Source organism: Nomascus leucogenys, chromosome 2 (genome assembly GCF_006542625.1).
Source record: "Nomascus leucogenys isolate Asia chromosome 2, Asia_NLE_v1, whole genome shotgun sequence".
NCBI lineage: Eukaryota > Metazoa > Chordata > Mammalia > Primates > Hylobatidae > Nomascus > Nomascus leucogenys.
This window is the reverse complement of record NC_044382.1, coordinates 140369946-140388650: the sequence shown is the minus strand read 5'-3', so window position 1 is coordinate 140388650 and position 18705 is coordinate 140369946. Positions and strand designations below refer to the sequence as shown.

At 37.9% G+C, this 18705-nt stretch overlaps 1 protein-coding gene across 6 annotated transcripts in view; it reads right to left on the bottom strand.

Moving 5' to 3' along the window:
• The window catches only part of RAD50 (RAD50 double strand break repair protein), a 91127-nt gene that overhangs the window by 44588 nt on the left and 27834 nt on the right, over positions 1-18705 (bottom strand). For 4 of the 6 annotated variants that reach the window (XM_030818576.1, XM_030818562.1, XM_030818555.1 and 1 more), the window contains 9 exons: positions 13234-13362; positions 12835-13000; positions 12041-12234; positions 11077-11283; positions 9870-9902; positions 9500-9682; positions 8878-9035; positions 5866-6041; positions 5104-5341 (listed from right to left, as the gene is read on the bottom strand). In XM_030818576.1, the coding sequence (XP_030674436.1) occupies positions 5104-5341; positions 5866-6041; positions 8878-9035; positions 9500-9682; positions 9870-9902; positions 11077-11283; positions 12041-12234; positions 12835-13000; positions 13234-13362 (1484 nt within the window). The remainder of the gene's footprint in view (positions 1-5103; positions 5342-5865; positions 6042-8877; positions 9036-9499; positions 9683-9869; positions 9903-11076; positions 11284-12040; positions 12235-12834; positions 13001-13233; positions 13363-18705) is intronic. The other 2 variants (XM_030818568.1, XM_003259941.4) reach the window with 1 other exon arrangement.

The window sequence follows — 18705 nt, the reverse complement described above, 5'->3', positions numbered from 1 at the left end:
TGATGTTCTGATATATGTACACAATGTACAATGATTAAATAAAGGTAATTTAATATATCCATTATCTTGCCTGCCTATCATTTTTTATAGACAGACATCTGAAATTTACTCTTTGGATTTCTGTTTTTTCAGAAACTCAATTCACCTATTTTTGGACAGCATTCCTTTTCTAAGGGGATTGTGTGTAAAAAGGCTCACACAAATATGGTACTGAAAAAAACCTGTGGGAGAAATACCAATTGAGTTTGTAGTTAAATGAAGTGCTATAATAAATGGATCTGAGTCAGTACTAGACAAAATGATAAACAGGTACATTTTCAGCTGAGATCTCAGTCATGATGTTAGTTTTATATTAGGTACTGGCGAATTTGAGGCTTTAAATGAAAATATTTCCCACAAAGAAGATAAGCAAGATATGGCTCCCTACTACCTCTCTGAGCTCATCTTCCACAACTTTTCCCTTTGGCCTTCAGGTCAAATATGTCTCAAAGATTTTGTACTGACTAGAATATTCTTTTTCCGGACAACTGCATGGCTGACTCCCTCACTTCTCTCAAGTTTCCACTCCACTGCCACCTTCATCAAGTCCCCTCCTACCACCCTTCAGCTAGTCCCCATTCCCTTATCTTGCTGTATTTTTCTCGATGCCCCTGATCATCCCCCGGCGTATTATATATTTACTTATTTGTCATCCATCTCCTCCCCACTGGGATATAAACTTCATGAGGGCAGGGACTTTGTCCATTTTGTTTACTGCCTGTATTACCTGCACTCCAGTAGACTGCCTATATTGGCTGCATGAATAGACTGTTCTCATGATAGTGGTGGCATCAAGGGCAAATTCTAAAGGTGAAAAAGCAAATGGCGCACAGATAAACTTAATCTTGTTACTTTACCCCTCTTCACCAATAACCTTCCACCTAAGTGACTATCATAAATAGACCTCCACAATGTCTCTGAAAGTGACCCCAGGGGATATCTGAAAGTAGTGTCCTAACCAGAGGTGGAAGGAAGCTTAATGACCATGTAAGTCAATCCCCTCACTTTACGTGGGGGATACTAAGGCCCAAATGGGTTAAGTAACATCCCTAAGGTCACCCAGCAGAGTTGGAATTTGAAATCAACCTGACTGCACTCTTAGGCAATTGTTTTCCCATATTAAAAAAAAAAAAAAAGTCCTCTTGGTTGGGCATGGTGGCTTATGCCTGTAATCCCAGCACTTTGGGAGGCTGAGGTAGGAGGATTGCTTGAGCTTAGGAGTTCAAGGCTTCAATGAGCTATAATCAATCACACCACTACACTCTAGCCTGGGTGACAGGAGCAAGACCCTATCTATCAATCAATCAAGTCCTCTTAATTCATTATTGACCTTTCATTTGTGGATTTATTTAAACTTAAAAAAAAGTGTTTTATAATGTTATTTCCTACTATTGGGAAGAAGACTTCCTCTCTCATTTGTCCCAAACTCATCCTTCTCCAGTTTTCCAGAATGGCCCACTGACATTCTGTTAGAGCTTGCTAAACAAACAGGGGTTCATCATTTCCCTGCTCTTCAGGTCTTCAAGTTTTGGTTTCTTTATGAAAATGGTTTCCTCACACGTGTCCTCACTTAGCAGCCCTGCCAGCATCTTGGTGCATTTTTAGTGCTTCCTCTAGGCCTTTTCTAGCTTCAGGTTCTCTTAAAATGTGTGGTAACCAGCCATTTACCTGGCTAACCTAGCCGAGCCCAGTCATCCCATGAAACCATGAAAAACTAATCACTGTGAGACAGATTTGAGGGGGTTTGTTACACAGCAATAAATAACGGGAATAGACACTACAGTTCTCACTCATTTAGCAAATAGTTATCAAAGTTACAATATAGAATATACAAATGTGTGGTTGCCTAGTCTCTAGGTAACCAGAATGGCACACAGATGCTACTGCAGATACAGGGTTACGCAGATTCAAGTCAGCCACAAGTACTTTGACACTCTTCCCATCAAGAAGATGTCCCTCACTGAATCTTGGGAGTGTCTGTGACCACTCTAACCAATAGAAAAAGAAGTGTCACCATGCCAGTTTCTTGGTCTAGGCCTTAAAGGACTTGTAGCTTCTACTTCCTGTTCATGGAATACTTATTCTTGGGATACTGTTTAGTAACCCAGTCACTATGCTGCCAAAAGCCTAAGACACATGCAGAGGCCATATGAAGATGTCCTATTTTGACATCCCCAGCTGAGCTCCCAGACAACAGCAAGCATCACTGTCAGTCATGTGAGCCATCAAGAACATCCAACTCAGTTATGCTTTGAGATGACTGCAGCCAACATCTGACTGCAACCGTAAGATCCCAAGTGAAAGCCACCTAGCTGAGCCCAGTCATACCACAGAACCATAAAAAATTAATTACTGTGAGACAGATTTGAGGTTTGTTACACAGCAATAAATAATTGGAACAGACATTACAGTTCTCATTCATTTAGCAAATAGTTATCAAAGTTGCAATATACAAGGAACTGTGGAGATACAACAATGAGTAAGACATGCACCTTACTCTTAGAGGAGAAACTGTGGCCCAGCAAGGTGGCTCACACCTGTAATCCCAGCACTTTGGGAGGCTGAGGCAGGCGATTGCCTGAGGTGAGGAGTTTGAGACCAGTCTGGCCAACATGATGAAACCCTCTCTCTACTAAAAATACAAAAAAATTAGCCGAGCCTGGTGACCTGCGCCTGTAATCCCAGCTACTTGGGAGGCTCAGGCAGGGGAATTGCTTGAACCAGGGAGGTGGAGGTTGCTGCGAGCCAAGACTGCGCCACTGTACTCCAGCCTGGGCGACAGAGCAAAACTCTGTCTCAAAAAATAAAAATAAAAAAAAAGGGAGCCGTGACAGCTAGGGTCCTAAAATATAATGCGATGTTAATTTCTGCCATTTATTGTATAACCGTCTAACACAGAACTAAACTCACATTTCTACTACATGTACTTTCTACCAGTTTCAAATTTTATCCATTTGATCTTTTTCTTTTCAAGATACTACCATATTCCTCTCCTTCCTTTTTATTCTCAAACTACTGCCTCTGTCTCCTCATCTCTGTGGCCCCAATAATCTGGTTTTCACCCTTGATGCTTGTGTTGGTTATCTATTGTTGCATAACAAAGTATCCCAAAACTTAGCAGCTTAAAATAACAGCACTTATTATTTCTCAGAGATATGAGGATCAAGAGATATGCTTCTGACTCAGGGTCTCGCATGAAGTTGCAATCAAGCTGTCGGCCAGGACTGCAGTCATCTTAAGGCTTGACTGCTACAAAGTCTGCTTCCAAACTCACTTGCTCAAAGGCCTCAGGTCCTTGCCATATGGGCCTCTCCAGAGGGCTGCTTGCAACATGGCAGCTAGCTTCCCTCAGACAAGAGACAGAGGGGGACAGAGCGGGTGAGAGAGGGGAGGAGTGGGGGAGACTGAGCAAGTTCACATGAGGGTACAAGCACATGCGAGAACAGAAGAAGCCATAGTACCTTAAATAACCTAATGTTGGAAAGGCCATGCTATCACTTCTGCCTGTTTTATCAGTTATATAGACCAATCCTGCAACAGCATGAGAGGGGACTACACAAGAGTATAAATACCAAGAGGCTGAGATTACTAGGGACCATCTTAGAAGTTGGCTGCCACAAACCACATCTTCTTAGACCTTTCTTTCTCCTTTTCCTGAAACTCCTCCTTGGTTTTCCAGGACAATCACTTTCACTCTCCTGGTTTTTCTGCTTCCTGAGCTTTTCTCAGCCTGTTTCAGTCAATGTATTAATATTAGATTAATTTTCCTAAAATATATCTTTCATTAAATCCCTCAGGTTGGCTCCTCATCACCTAACAGAAAGAGTTATAACTAGGCCTGAATATAATGTAGCCCTATCTCCCCAACGTACAGGACTCAATCCCTATAAATAATTCCCCAAACTCCAGATAACATTTCTACTGCAGTATAGGTCATATTCCTCTTCCCTTTGCACCGTGTTCTGACTTCCGTCTCCTCTCAGTTGAGCTGAATGAACTTCTCCAGGCCTTATATTCCTCTTCCTGCCTCATTCTCGTAATATTCTTCTCATTCTGTATCCATTGACTCCTCCCTTCTTACCTAACACATCTGTTTGAATCATTTTTTTAAGCACTTTATTAAGCCTAGCTTTCTAAATGTTGAATTCTGAGAGCTTGTCTTCTTAATCAGACCATTAGCTCCTGGAGGGTCATGTCTTAGGTCTCTGGGACTAGCCTTGTTCTCTATATCCTGGGAGACACTAAGGCAATCATCACATATTTCTTGACTTGATTTCTGTTTGTAAACAGAACATAACACGAATTTTTTGTACAAGTGAGGGAAAATATAAACAACTGAAAATCATCTATGATTCATTCTTTTAGAAAGTGGAAAAGACATTAAAAACATAGTTTAAAATCTGTCTTCCGGGAGAACTTTTCAGTACTTAAATTCTTTTGCTGGGTTCAGAAAGTGGCATATCAACAGACAGTCCTAAATCTGTGAAAATCTATGCCCACAAGCTAAGTCTTGGGAATTAAACACATACAAAAGAACGTAAAGACTGTGTCTACCTCATAGTTTAAGAAATAAGCTTACTGGCCATGCACGGTGCTCACACCTGTGATCCCAGCACTTTGGGAGGCCGAGGTGGGCCAATCACTTGAGGCCAGGAGTTCGAGGTCAGCCTGGCCAACATGGTGAAACTCCGTCTCTACTAAAAATTACAAAAATTAGCTGGGCATGATGGTGCATGCCTGTAATCCCAGCTACTGAGGAGACTAGGCATGGGAATAGCTTCTGGGAGGTGGAGGTTGCAAGGAGCCAAGATCGTGCCACCGCACTCCAGCTTAGGTGACAGAGAGAGACTCTGTCTCAGAAAAAAGAAAAAGAAAAAGAAAAAAAGACAGGAAACAAGCTTACCTTTAAACAAAATAATTGAATCTTCTTATCATAGAAGTGACATAAGACAGGGCATACCAGCTCAGAGTCCTTACTGAGTAACTAGCATCTGCCCAGGCATGAGATGGGTACCTTTTACAATGTGCTGCTACATGTACAGTGAAGGTAAATCCCATTCTTACCTCATGGGCACAAGTCCCAGCATTTCATCACGCCGCTTTTCCTTTTTTTTTAGCTCTGATTCTGTTGACTTGAGTTTATCTGGAGCAAGTCGCAGTTTAGACTGCAAATCACTGATGACTTCCTGCAATTCAGCCTCTGTCTGAAAAACTCTCTGACAAACGGGGCAACATGACTGGTTTTCATCTGTTAGCTGAGTAATGAACTGGGAGTAAACTGCTGTGGCTCCAGCCAGCATGGCTATTTTAAGAAAATAAATTATATCACCAATGAGAAAAAACATAAAATACAGTATTGTGAATATGGTTGTATCTTTTTCTACAAATATATGATTATTCTTGCTTCATAAATATATTATAAAATAAATAAAAATTCTGATATTTAAAATTCCGATATTCTCTTCCAAAGAGCATGATACATTCAGATTTGTATTAATATTTTTTGGTAACACATTATAAGTATAATAAAATGCCTACTGAGAGCTTTCTATGTGCCAGGCACTGTTCTAAGGGCTTTACAACTATAATTTCATTCACGCCTTAGTACCGCAGGTGGTAGTTGTGTCATTTTATAGACAATGAAACACAGGAAGGTTTCAGTAACTTGCCTAAAGTCACACAGTGAGTAAGTTGTAAAGCCAGGACTGAAATCCAAGCCATTAGGCTCCATAACCAGGTTTTTAAATTCCCCATCCTTAACAGTTACCTGTGAATGAAAATTCAAAGGTGTCAAAGTATCCTGATAACATAAAGTAGGCAACTTACCTCGCTGTTTTGATGATTTTTCAATTTCCTCTTTAAGCCTGTCTAAATCACTTTCAAAATCCTGGCTACCACAAACATCAAACAGCTTGTCTTCGTAACTGGACAACTGCTCTTCCTTTCTTTTTAGTTCATTATTTATATGATTTTTATTCTGCTCAGATGAAGCTAGTTCCTTGCTAAAATAAGAGCAAATATGGATTTTCATTTTAAAATAGGAGAAATTCATTCGAAAGTTTGAGTAGGCAAAAACAAGACAAATTCTGCCAACAAATCATTAGAAGAGCTTGGTATGATCAAATACTTTTTTTCAGAAGTTGAGGGACTAGTCCACTTCTGCCTTAACTCTCCCCCTAGGACACTGACTCACCTGCCAGTCCTACTCATGGGCCTGCTCCCAGAAAAATGTACACATAATTCTGCCTGGTTTCTGGGGGTTCATGGTCTTTGATCCCAGGTTAAGCCTCAGCAAGATGCTTGCTAGGACTATTGGACAGAAAGAAGACAGGAGAACATTCCCGTAATTCCCTTTAGTCCTTTCACAAATACTACTTCCTTACTCTCCTGTAAATACTGTTTCTTTGTATCCTCCCCCTCCTTGTTGCTGTCATCCACTTGCCTCCAGATCAGTCATTCCCTCTCATTCATCAAAGATTTTGCTTACTAGTACAATTTATCTCTACTTTAACTCTTAAACATCATCCTAGCCAACCTCAATACTCACACATAACATGGTTTTTCAGTTTGCAGGTTTTGATGCATTAGCTACCATGTAATCAATTTAATGTATCGTATTCAGCATATTTTTTTAAAAATGAAACAGAATAGATGGTAACATATTGGAGTGGGCTGTATGTATATGTACTACTTTGAGAAGTTTGTTTCAGATAAATGTGTGTGACTGCACACATGCTTCTTCATTATGACTACCCATCGTGAGTCACAGTAAAAATCTGGAAAAAAGTAACTAATATAGATGATATTTTCATTATCCTAGACTCCCTTGAGCACTTATCAAGATCACCAGTGATCTAAGTGCCAAGTACAGTCTTCATCTTACTCTACCTCTATGTAGCACCAAACACTGTTGACCTTCTCCTTGGAGACTATTTTCCCAAGGCACCCAGACACCACAGCTATCTGGCTCTCACCCTGGTTCCCTGGGCACATCCCAGTTTCCTTCACTTGCTCCTTTTCCTTTGCCTGCTAACATTTTAAATGTTTGTGCTTCCCAGGAATCTAATTGTAACTCCTTCTCTTTGCCTAACTCTCTCAAGGTGACATACTAATGACTTTGAGTACCCCTTACATAGCAACAACTTCCAAACTCCTGAATTTCAAACTCCAATATTGTATTCCCTCACAGATACTTCCACAAGAAACACAGATTAAACATCACCAAAGCCAAGTCCTCTACTTTCCTCAAAAATCTGTGTGGAATTTTTGACCCACTTATCCAACCACCATCCAAGGTAACATCTGAGAAACATGATCACTTTTTATAATGCATTACTCACAGAAATGAAAATAGAATTTTTAAATTTTAATCTTCATAGGTCTACAAATTTTCAAGGGACAAGAGGCCTAAATTACTATCCATTACCATTTTACTCAATTTGTAAAATATGAGGGGTCTTCAAAATGTTCATGGAAAATGTGTATTATAAAAAAAACTATGCATGAAGTTCAAAATGTTTTGCACTGAAATAAACTCATACTAACTTGTTATGTCTGAATAGGATCTAGTTTAAGGCACTAACAAGGTTAAGACATCAGTTTGAAAAGAGCCCCAATTAGAGCTAAAACTGAAGCAAGAACAAATATCAAATTTATGGTGAAGTGTGAGTGGAAGAATGGTGAAATCACTGATACTTTACAACAAGTTTATGAGATCAATGCCCCAAGGAAATCAGCAATTTACAAATAGATAACTCAGTTTAAGAAGGGATGAGATGATATTAAAGATGAAGCCCACAGTGACAGACTGTTCACATCAATTTGTGAGGAAAAAAGTCATCTTCTTCATGCCCTAATTGAAGAAGATCAATGATTAATAGCAGAAACAAAAGCCAACACCATAGACACCTCAATTGACTCAGGTTACACAATTCTGACTGAAAAATTAATGTTGAGTAAACATTCTACTTGATGGATGCCCAAAATCACTGCTTCCAGATCAGTTGCAGACAACAGCAGAACTTCCTCAATAAGTGGGATCAAGTTCCTAAAGCATTTCTTCAAAGAATTTTAACAGGAGGTGATGGAATGTGGCTTTACCAGTACAATCCTGAAGACAAAGCACAATGAAAGCAATGGCTAACAAGTGCTGGAAGTGGTCCAGTCAAAGCAAAAGCAGACCAGATAAGAGCAAAGGACATGGCAACAGTTGTTTGGGATGCTCAAGGCATTTTGCTTGCTGACTTTCTGGAGGGCCAAAGAATGGTAACAACTGCTTATTATGAGAGTGTTCTGAGAAAGCTAGCCAAAGCATTAGCAGAAAAATGCCCAGGAAAGCTTCACCAGAGAGTCCTTTTCCACCACGACAATGTTCCTGCTCATTCCTCTCATCAAACAAGGGCCATTTGCAAGAGTTTTGATGGGAAATCATTAGGCATCCACCTTACAGTCCTGATTTGGCTTCTCCTGTCTTCTAGTTTCTTAATCTTAAAAAAATCTTTAAAGGGCACCCATTTTTATGCTAACAATGTAAAAAAGACTACACTGACATGGTTAAATTCCCAGGACCCTCAGTTCTTCAGGACTGAACTAAATTGCTGGTATCATTGCTCAGAAGAGTCTTGAACTTGATGCAGCTTATGTTGAGAAATACAGTTTATTTAAAATTTTTATCTTTTAATTCCATTTTTCCATGAACTTTCTGAAGTCTCCTTGTATGCAAGAACTAAAGTTTATCAATATAACATACTATTTCATGACAATAAATTATTTAAAACAATTAAACAGGTAAGCATGAAACAAGAGATTTCTATTACATCTCCAAATGTTGCAACTTACTTCAATTTGGCAAGTCTGTCCCTGGTCTGATTAATTTCTTTTGATTTACTATGTAGCCAGTCTTCAAGCTGTTTTTTGTTGGGAAAATATCCCAACAGTGAGGTTAATTCATCACTGTGCCTAGATTTTATTTTTCTGATTTGTTCATCTTTGTCAGCCTATAGGTAAAAAAAAATCTTTTAAAAATAAAGTCTATATCTCCACATTATATCAAGAACAAAAATAAATTATAGATTGACTAAAGTTCTAAGCTTAAAACTATAAAAATATGAAAATAAAATATAAAATTTCTGAAAGTTCTTAAAGTCTTCAAGTGGGGATGGTCTTTCTAAGCCTTAAGAGTGGAGTACCAAGTCAAACAATATAAAATTTTAAAACTTCTGTATGTTAAAAAACGGTAATGTGCATGTGTGTATATACATATATACACATTTCTGTATTAACTTTTTGTAATTAAACAATAACTTTTAAGCTTGAAAGTCTATTATATAGAGTACTAAGCTCACTTAGCCTCTAAAATATAAAGTCAATACCAACTTAATACCTTATAGTCTATGACTTAAAATAGGTAGGCTATTTTAAGTACCAGACAGTATAATTAGAGCAAAAAGAAAAATCATACTTTGTCTTTGGTCAGCATCTCCATTTGGGTACGTGTTGTTGTATGATGGTTTAACTGCTCCATCTCCTGGTCAAGTTTACGCAGGGTCCTGTCTAAGTCTGCTTTTTCATTTTGAAGACTTATTACTTCCATTTTTAAGGTTTCTACATTGCTGTTTTTCTCAGCCTTGCTTAACTCACGTTCCTAGTCGATAATTCATACAAATGCAAAGGTGTTATATATTTTGTGCAACAATTAAAATAATGACAAAGTGTATTAGAAATTAACTACTCCTCAGAATGTTCCAAATATTACTGTTTGTATCCAACAAGAGAAAAAAACATAAGGCACTATATATGCTCTAAGGTATATCTTATTAAAGTGACCTTACTATGTTATAATGGTAGAGAATTAGTAAATAAACCTAGAAGGGTCAAACAGGAAAGAAATGTGAGAATTAGTGTAAAATTAGGAGACGTGTCTAAGTACACAGATTAGTGAGTCCTCAGTCAACAATTAAATATTTATTAAGTCCCCATGTAATTCACTATATTGCCTGGTATGTAGAAACTATAAAAATAGTGTGATGTGGTCCCTGACCAATAATCTCCCCACCCCAATAAGACAACACTGATGAAGTGCTAAACTGACAAAAATGTATGCTACAATGGTGAGTTACGGAGCAAACATACATGTTTATGTAAATTATCAAGATGGGCTTTAAGAAGTTTGCCATGCTTTAGAATGCTTACTTTGGTAATGGAGATGTGAAGGAGGACGGACTAGAAGCAAGAAAGAAAATATGGAAATACCTGAAAAGATTGGCTAAGAAAGTTTTTACCACAGAAAAAGTAATAATACAGCAAAAATCATCCAGAATTACAATGACCTAGAGGAAAAATACTTGCTTTTTTAAAACTTTGGTAAGCATTTTTTTTTTTTTTTTTTTTTTTTTTTTTTTTTTTGAGATGGAGTCTCACTCTGTCACCCAGGCTAGAGAGCAGTGGTGCGATCTTGGCTCACTGCAACCTCCGCCTCCCGGATTCAAGCAACTCTCCTGCCCTGGCCTCCCAAGTAGCTGGGACTGCAGGCACGCGCCACCATGCCTGGCTAATTTTTGTATTTTTAGCAGAGACGGGGTTTCACCATGTTGACTGGGCAGGTCTTGAACTCCTGACCTCAGGTGATCTGCCTGCCTTGGCCTCCTAAAGTGCTGGGATTACAGGCATGAGACACACCGCACCCGGCCTGGTAAGTGTTCTAATCAAGGTGCTCCTGAGAATTACCCAGTTTTGTTGTGTTTTGAACGTACATTTCTATGCCCCATTCTCAGAGATTTTGATTTGGAAGGTCTGAAGCTTTAAGGCCTGAGTACAGTATCTTTAAAAAGCTCCCTATGTGATTCTAATTTTCAGTCTATCAGGTTGTAGAACCAAAGAGTCAGAAGATCAAGATATTCAGATGAATTCATTTTACAAGAGAATAAGACAAAGTTGATGTTTTTATTAAAATGCTATAATCTTAGGATTAAAAATAGACAAAATACTTCTAAAAGTCTTATATCTTAAAATTATTAGATTATTCAAACAATATCTTACAGCTTTTATGAGCTCCTGGTCCAGTTCAAGAATCCTGTCTGAAGATCCTTCCAACTGCTGTAATTCATACTTCACGTTTTTCAGCTCATTCTGCTTCTTACTTAGGATTTCTGATTTTAACTCAATTATTCTTCCCAGTCCAGTTTTCTTATCTCTTATCTCATCTATCTGTTTTTGTTTCAGAGTCTCTTTTTCTGCAAAGTCATTCTAAATGCGTATGTAAAGAATGAGCATTAATAATTTACTAAACAATTTAAGAAAAAGTTTTTAAATTACAAAAGGAATATATGTACACTGAAGAAAATACAAAAATGTACAGTCATGTGTTGCTCAGCAGGGATATATTCTGAGAAATGCATCATTAGGCAATTTTATCATTGTGTGAACATCAGAATGTATTTACATAAGCCTACATGGTATAGCTTACTACACACATAGACTATATGGTGTAGCCTATTGTTTATGGGCTACAAACCTATACAGCATATTACTGTACTGAATACTTTGGCAACTGTAACATGATGATAAGTATTTATGTATCTAAACATATCTAAACACAGAAAACATACAGTAAAATACAGTATAATAATTTTATGGCACCAATGTCAAATATATGGTCCATCACTGACCAAAACATGTGGTTCAAGACTGTATTTTAAAAACAATCAAAACCATTACCCAGAGATAATCATTAACTGTGAGCAGATGTTTTCTCTGCAATTAATTTTTTAAAAATTTTTACTTAAAACCAAATAAAAAATGTAGGTTTACATTTTCTTCATATTTTTATCTTTATACACTTAAGAACATTTGCTTCAATAAAGGTTTTTCTGCCTTGTAGCAGATTTTATCCTAACACTAATAGAAAAATATGCCAAAATGGAGTCCAACCAAAAATTAAAACAATTTGAGTAGAGAATATGATGCAAACAAAATAACAAATAGTGTATTTCAAAATACTTGCCATCAGTTGGTTGGCAGTTTTTGCTTCCCCTTCTTGTCTCTCTCTCACAAGTTTGTGAAAATTTTTAATCTGTCTTTCACTGAATGGTCCACGCTCAAAGCCATCCAATTCTAGCTGTGTTGCCAAAGACTGAATTAATGAATCTCTAGTTCGGATATGTTCTTGATGGCGATCTGCTTGTAGCTGTAGACGACCTTTAAAAAAAAAAAACCTCATAATTTCTTTTTCAACTGGCTCTTAAAAAGTTGAGATAGCTGTAAATTCACATGAGTTATAAAAAATAATGCAGTGTGTCTCCTGTACATTTTGCCCAGTTTTCCCCAATGATAACATTTTGCAAAACTGCAGTAAAATATCACAACCAGGATACTGATAATGATATAATCCGTCAATCTTATTCTAATTTCCCCAATTTTATTTGTACCCCTGAGCATGTGTATGTGTGTGTATTAAGTTCTATATAATTTTATCACCTGTGTAGGTTCATATATCCACTATGGCAGTCAAGATACTGAACAGTTCCAATACTACAAGAACTCTCTTTTTGTTCTAATCATAACCATACCTAGCTCCCTCCTGTCCTTTCTCTTACCCAGTATCCCTGGCAACCACTAATTTCTCCACTACTTCTAAAATTTTGACATTATAAAAATGTTATATAAATGGAAACATACTGTGTACAGCCTTTTAAGATTGGCTTTTCACTCAGCATAAGTCCTTGGAGATTCTTCATTCATACAGAAAATGTATACTATCATAGTAGGAAAAACGACCAAATAAACATTTTGTCCTACCCTGTTCAACAAGCAGTTCTGATTTTTCTTGATTGAGAAGCCTAGATTCTTTATTTAGTTTTTCCAGTTCACGATGACAGTCTACCAATTTCCTTTCTTTCTCCCTTACTGTTCTCTGGTGATTATGATATAAGTCATTTAGTTGCTCATCAGTCCCTTGAAAAACCTGTGTAACACCAAAATAAAAAGCTTTAACGTACAAACATAAGAAAATGTGATCACTTTGAGGTACCAAATATAAACCAAACCTTATTCAATATCCTTCATTTTAACATATACACAGAAGTAACAATACCTGTATTTGTTTTTTTACAATGTGGATGGCAAAATGGATTCAAATAAAGTTCATTACAACAATCCCAAAATTTTGAAGCAGAACAAAATTCTACCACCACAAACCTTTTCCATTTTCTCTTCCAGTTCACTATTATCTTTCTCCATTTGCTTCTTTCGGCTATCCAAGGCTTTAATTTCATTGTCAAGTCTCATTATTTTAGAGAGATTATGTTCAATTTCTTTTAGACGATTCTGAAAATAAAGAAACATTACATAAATAAAACTCACTATAGCTTACACGGCTGATAGATGAAGACAAGTAAGATACTCCAGGTCCAGGCATTTAGTAAAAGTGATCTCATTTAAGGCTAACAATAACACTGTAGAGCGGGCCTAGAGAAACTGAAGTTCAGAGACATTAAGTAATTTGGCCCAAATCCTCACAGCTAGTAGAGAGAAGCAGGAATTAAATTCCACTTCTAACTCCAGACACCATGCCCTGTCCTCAGTACCTGCCACAAAAGTCATTATTCATTCATTGGGCATTTAGAGTTACTTAGTCCTTAAAAAGGTAACTATTTAATGTATTTTTTTTTTAAGTCAGGACTACTGAGAGGGCTAGAAATTCATGGTGAGTTACCAATGCATTCTGAGCCCATAGGCAAATTTACATGAAGAGTATACTTTAATCCAAGGCTTGCTCAACCACAGAGGACTCTGAGCAAGTGAAGTACAAGAAAGGAGCTCAGTGGCCTGCTCTGAGGCTCGCTTCCAGAGACAGCTGGTTGCCTCATCTCCTAGGAATACTGGGATCTGGTTCGGGGCATTCTCTTACTGGATGATGCTGGGGATATTCTTCTAGTGTTTGCCTCTATGATTCCAAAACTGACCAACTCTTCTTCTAAGACATTTTTAGAACCTACTTTTATTATTTCTAATGCAGAGACAAGGTCTTGCTATGTTGCCCTGGCTGGAGTGGCTATTCACAGGTGCAATAACAGTGCAATACAACTTGAACTCCTGGGCTCAAGTGTTCCTCCCACCTCAGCCTCCAAGTAGCTGGGACTATAAGTATGTACCACCATGCCCAGCAGAACCTAATTTTAAACTAACATATTAAGTTATTGGAATGCTTAGACGGCAATTGCAAACTTTCATAATTGCACCAAAATGCATCCTTAACTTTAACATAATTTATTAAAATTATACTAATAGTATAGCTTGTGATTTGTATATGAACGTAAACAGCCTAAAAACAGAAACTTTGTTTACTTTGTTCCCTAATGTACTCCCAGAACATGCAGTAGGTGTTCAATGTTAGCGAAATGAAAGAGAGATTTGAAAAAAATAATTTTACCAAGAACAACAGTCTCAGGTATCACTGATTGAATGTCTGCTATGTTCCAGACATTGTACTAAGTGCTGCTATAAATTCTCTCTCATCCTCACAAAAGTATATACTGAGCAGGAAATTCAAAGGACTTAACTGACTTGTACAAAACTGTATAGTTAAGATTGGGAGATAAGATGACAATAAGATTAGGAGGCAGGGTATCATAATGACTAGGCTCTGGGTGCTAGAAGTGGACACTTATATGTAAGAAAGTAAACCTCAACTTTTACCTCGTATCATATTAAGATTCTGAAATGAAGCATATACTTAATTATAAGAACTCAAACTATAGAACTTTTAGAGGAAAACATTGAAGAATATTTTTGTGACACTGGGTCAGACAAAGACTTCCTAAATATGAAACAAAAAGCATAAACCATAAGAGAAAAAAGTTGATAAACTGTACCTGATCAAAATTTAAAACTCCTGTCCTCTGAAAAGCAGTTAAGAAATATCTGCAAAACCAGTATCTGATAAAGGGCTTGTATCCAGAACATATTTAGAACTCTCTGCCTGGCACTGTAGCTCACACCTGTAATCCCAGCACTTTGGGAGACTGAGGCAGGCTGACTGCTTGAGCCCAGAAGTTTGAGACCAGTCTGGGTAACCTGGTGAGACCTTGCCTTTACAAAAAAATTAAAAAACATTAGCTGGGTATGGTGGTGTGCGCCTGTAGTCCCAGCTACGCGGGAGGCTGAGGTGGAAGGATGACTTGAGCCTGGGAGTCAGAGGTTGCAGTGAGCCAAGATCACACCACTGCACTCTGGCCTGGGTGAGAGAGCGAGACCCTGTCTCAAAAAAAAGAAAAAAAAAACAAAAAAGAACTCTCACAGCTCAATAATAAAATGGCCAATAAATAAATAATATTGAAAAATAGGCAAAAGGTTTTTACATTTTACTAACGAAGCTAACGAAGATATTCAGGTGGCAAATAAATACATGAAAAGATGCTCAAAATCAATAATCAATTGACTGATCAACTAGGAAAACACAAATTAAAAATATAAAGAAATACAACCTCACAATGAGATACTACCACACCCCTACTATTATGGCTAAAATGAAAAAGACTGACAGTTCTAAGTGGGGATGAGAATGCAGAGCAATTACATTCCCATAAATTGTTGGTAGGACTATGAAGTGGTACCAGATGGTACAGCCATCTGGTAACGCATAAGGTTAAACACATATTTACCATACAACCTAGCAACCCCATTCCTAAAGTTATCCAAAGACCTGTATACAAAAGTTTATAGCAGTTTTATCTGTAACAGCCCAAAGCTGAAAACAACTTTTTAAATATTTTTTTATTATACGTTAAGTTCTAGGGTACATGTGCACAACACGCAGGTTTGTTACATATGTATACATGTGCCATGCTGCTGTGCTGCACCCATTAACTCATCATTTACATTAGGGGTATCTCCTAATGCTATGCCTCCCGCCTCCCCCCACCCCACAACGGGCCCCGGTGTGTGATGTTCCCCTTCCCGTGTCCAAGTGTTCTCATTGTTCAATTCCCACCTATGAGTGAGAACATGCGGTGTTTGGTTTTTTGTTCTTGAGGTAGTTTGCTGAGAATGATGGTTTCCAGCTTCATCCATGTCCCTGCAAAGGACATGAACTCATTTTTTATGGCTGCATAGTATTCCATGGTGTATATGTGCCACATTTTCTTAATCCAGTCTATCATCGTTGGACATTTGGGTTGGTTCTAAGTCTTTGCTATTGTTAGTAGTGCTGCAATAAACATATATGTGCATGTGTCTTTATAGCAGCATGATTTATATTCCTTTGGGTATATACCCAGTAATGGGATGGCTGGGTCAAATGGTATTTCTATTTCTAGATCCTTGAGGAAGCACCACACTGACAAATGGGATCTAATTAAACTAAAGAGCTTCTGCACAGCAAAAGAACCTACCATCAGAGTGAACAGGCAACCTACAGAATGGGAGAAAAATTTTGCCATGTACCCATCTGACAAAAGACTAATATCCAGAATCTACAAAGAACTCAAACAAATTTACAAGAAAAAAACAAACAACCCCATTAAAAAGTGGGCGAAGGATATGAACAGACACTTCTCAAAAGAAGACATTTATGCAGTCAACAGACACATGAAAAAATGCTCATCATCACTGGCCATCAGAGAAATGCAAATCAAAACCACAATGAGATATCATCTCACACCAGTTAGAATGGCCATCATTAAAAAGTCAGGAAACAACAGGTCCTGGAGAGGATGTGGAGAAATAGGAACACTTTTACACTGTTGGTGGGACTGTAAACTAGTTCAACCAAAAACAACTTAATGTCCATCAGCCACAGAATGGATGAGGAAAAAACTTATAATATATTCATACAATGGAAGGAATGCGCCTCCACAATAAAAAGGAATGAATTGCAGGGCACAGTGGCTCACGCCTGTAATCCCAGCACTTTGGGTGGCCAAGGTGGGCAGATCACCTGAGGTTGGGAGTTCGAGACCAGCCTGACCAACATGGAGAAACCCCGTCTCTAATAAAAATACAAAAAAATTTAGCTGGGTGTGGTGGCACATGCCTGTAATCCCAGCTACTCGGGAGGCTGAGGTAGGATAATTGTTTGAACCTGGGAGACGGAGGTTGCAGTGAGTCGAGATCACGCCATTGCACTCCAGCCTGGGCAACAAAAGCGAAACTCCGTCTCAAACAAAGAAAAAAAAAAGGAACGAATTACTCACACATGCAGCAATATAGATAAATCCTAGACACAAAAGTCTGCATACTGTATGATTCTATATATGTGCCACTCCCTGGAAAAGGCAAAACTATAATGACAGACAACAAATTAGTGGTTACTATGGATGGGAGCAGGGGGAGAGGACTGACTGCAAGGACTTTGAGAGAACTTTTTGGAGTGATTGAAATATTCTACATCTTCATTGTAGTGATGGTTATGCTACTGTATGCATATGTCCTAACTCATAGAATTTATACTCTAAAAAGGGTGGATTTTACCATACATATATTATACCTTCATAAACTTGACTTAAAAAGAAAAAAAAAGTATAAACTTAGGAATCAGAGGACTCAAATCCTACCTTTAACCCTTATTTCCACTGTGAATACCTGTACCTCAGTTTTCTTGCCTATACAACCTCACAGAGTTACTATGGGGTTTACATTATACATTTTGAAGCACTTGGATTAGTGTTAGGCAGTAAACATTCAATTAATGAGACCATTTGCACCACTTGTGAAAAAAATTCCGTACTCAGAAAATACCTTTTGAATAGAGTCTAACAAATATAACTGGATGGATACTTAAGAGCAATGAATACTAACAGCTCTACTATGATACTCTACAAAGTGCTCAGTTTCTTTCCATCAGTGTTTTCACTGCCTCTTGGTAGCACAAACATTACGATAATCATCTGGGCTTGGATCTTTCATGACATCTCTACCTGCTTCATTCCTTAAATCCAGCCAGTCACCAGATTCCCTGAATTCCTTCTTTGATATCTGTGTTTTGGTTCTAATCCCAGAGCAAAAAACATAGGTTCTATCCCCAGAGTACACACCTAGTAAAAGGAGCTAGGACAAGCAGGCAGACAACAATAACAAAAACAGCCAAGGGTTTAAAGCTTAGGTGCCAGTGTGAATGAGATAAAAAAATAGAGCAGCTGGGCTATCAAGTATAGAAGGACCATGAAAGTGAGTGCAGGAAAAAAAAATTAGAAACATATTCCTCTAGCAATTCCCATTTAAGGAAAGAAAGGAAAACAGATCTAAGTAGGCCAAAAAAAGAAGACAGGATATGGTGGGATGGTAATAAAGTAGTTTATGAGAGAGTGAGAGTTCCTGAAGATAAAGGGAATCAGTAAAAATGGGAAAGGATGCATTCTAGTGCATGGTTGAAAGGACGTAGTCTTTTCTGGGAAGGCGATTTGATCCAAACTTTAATTGGGTTCTATGAAGGGAAGAATCTTCACATGTCAGAGCTAAAAAAAGGACTTTGGAAGTCATCTACTTAATAAACATTTATTGAACCACCTGCTATGTGCCAGGCACTAGGCTCCAGGCTCTGAGGATACCGAGAATATTAAACCCTTGGAGAATTACTCACAATTAAACACAAACAAGTAAATAAATACCTCAACCTCTGCTACAGCCTTGGTTAGAATCTTGGCACCACTCACTAAATCCTAGGTATTATCA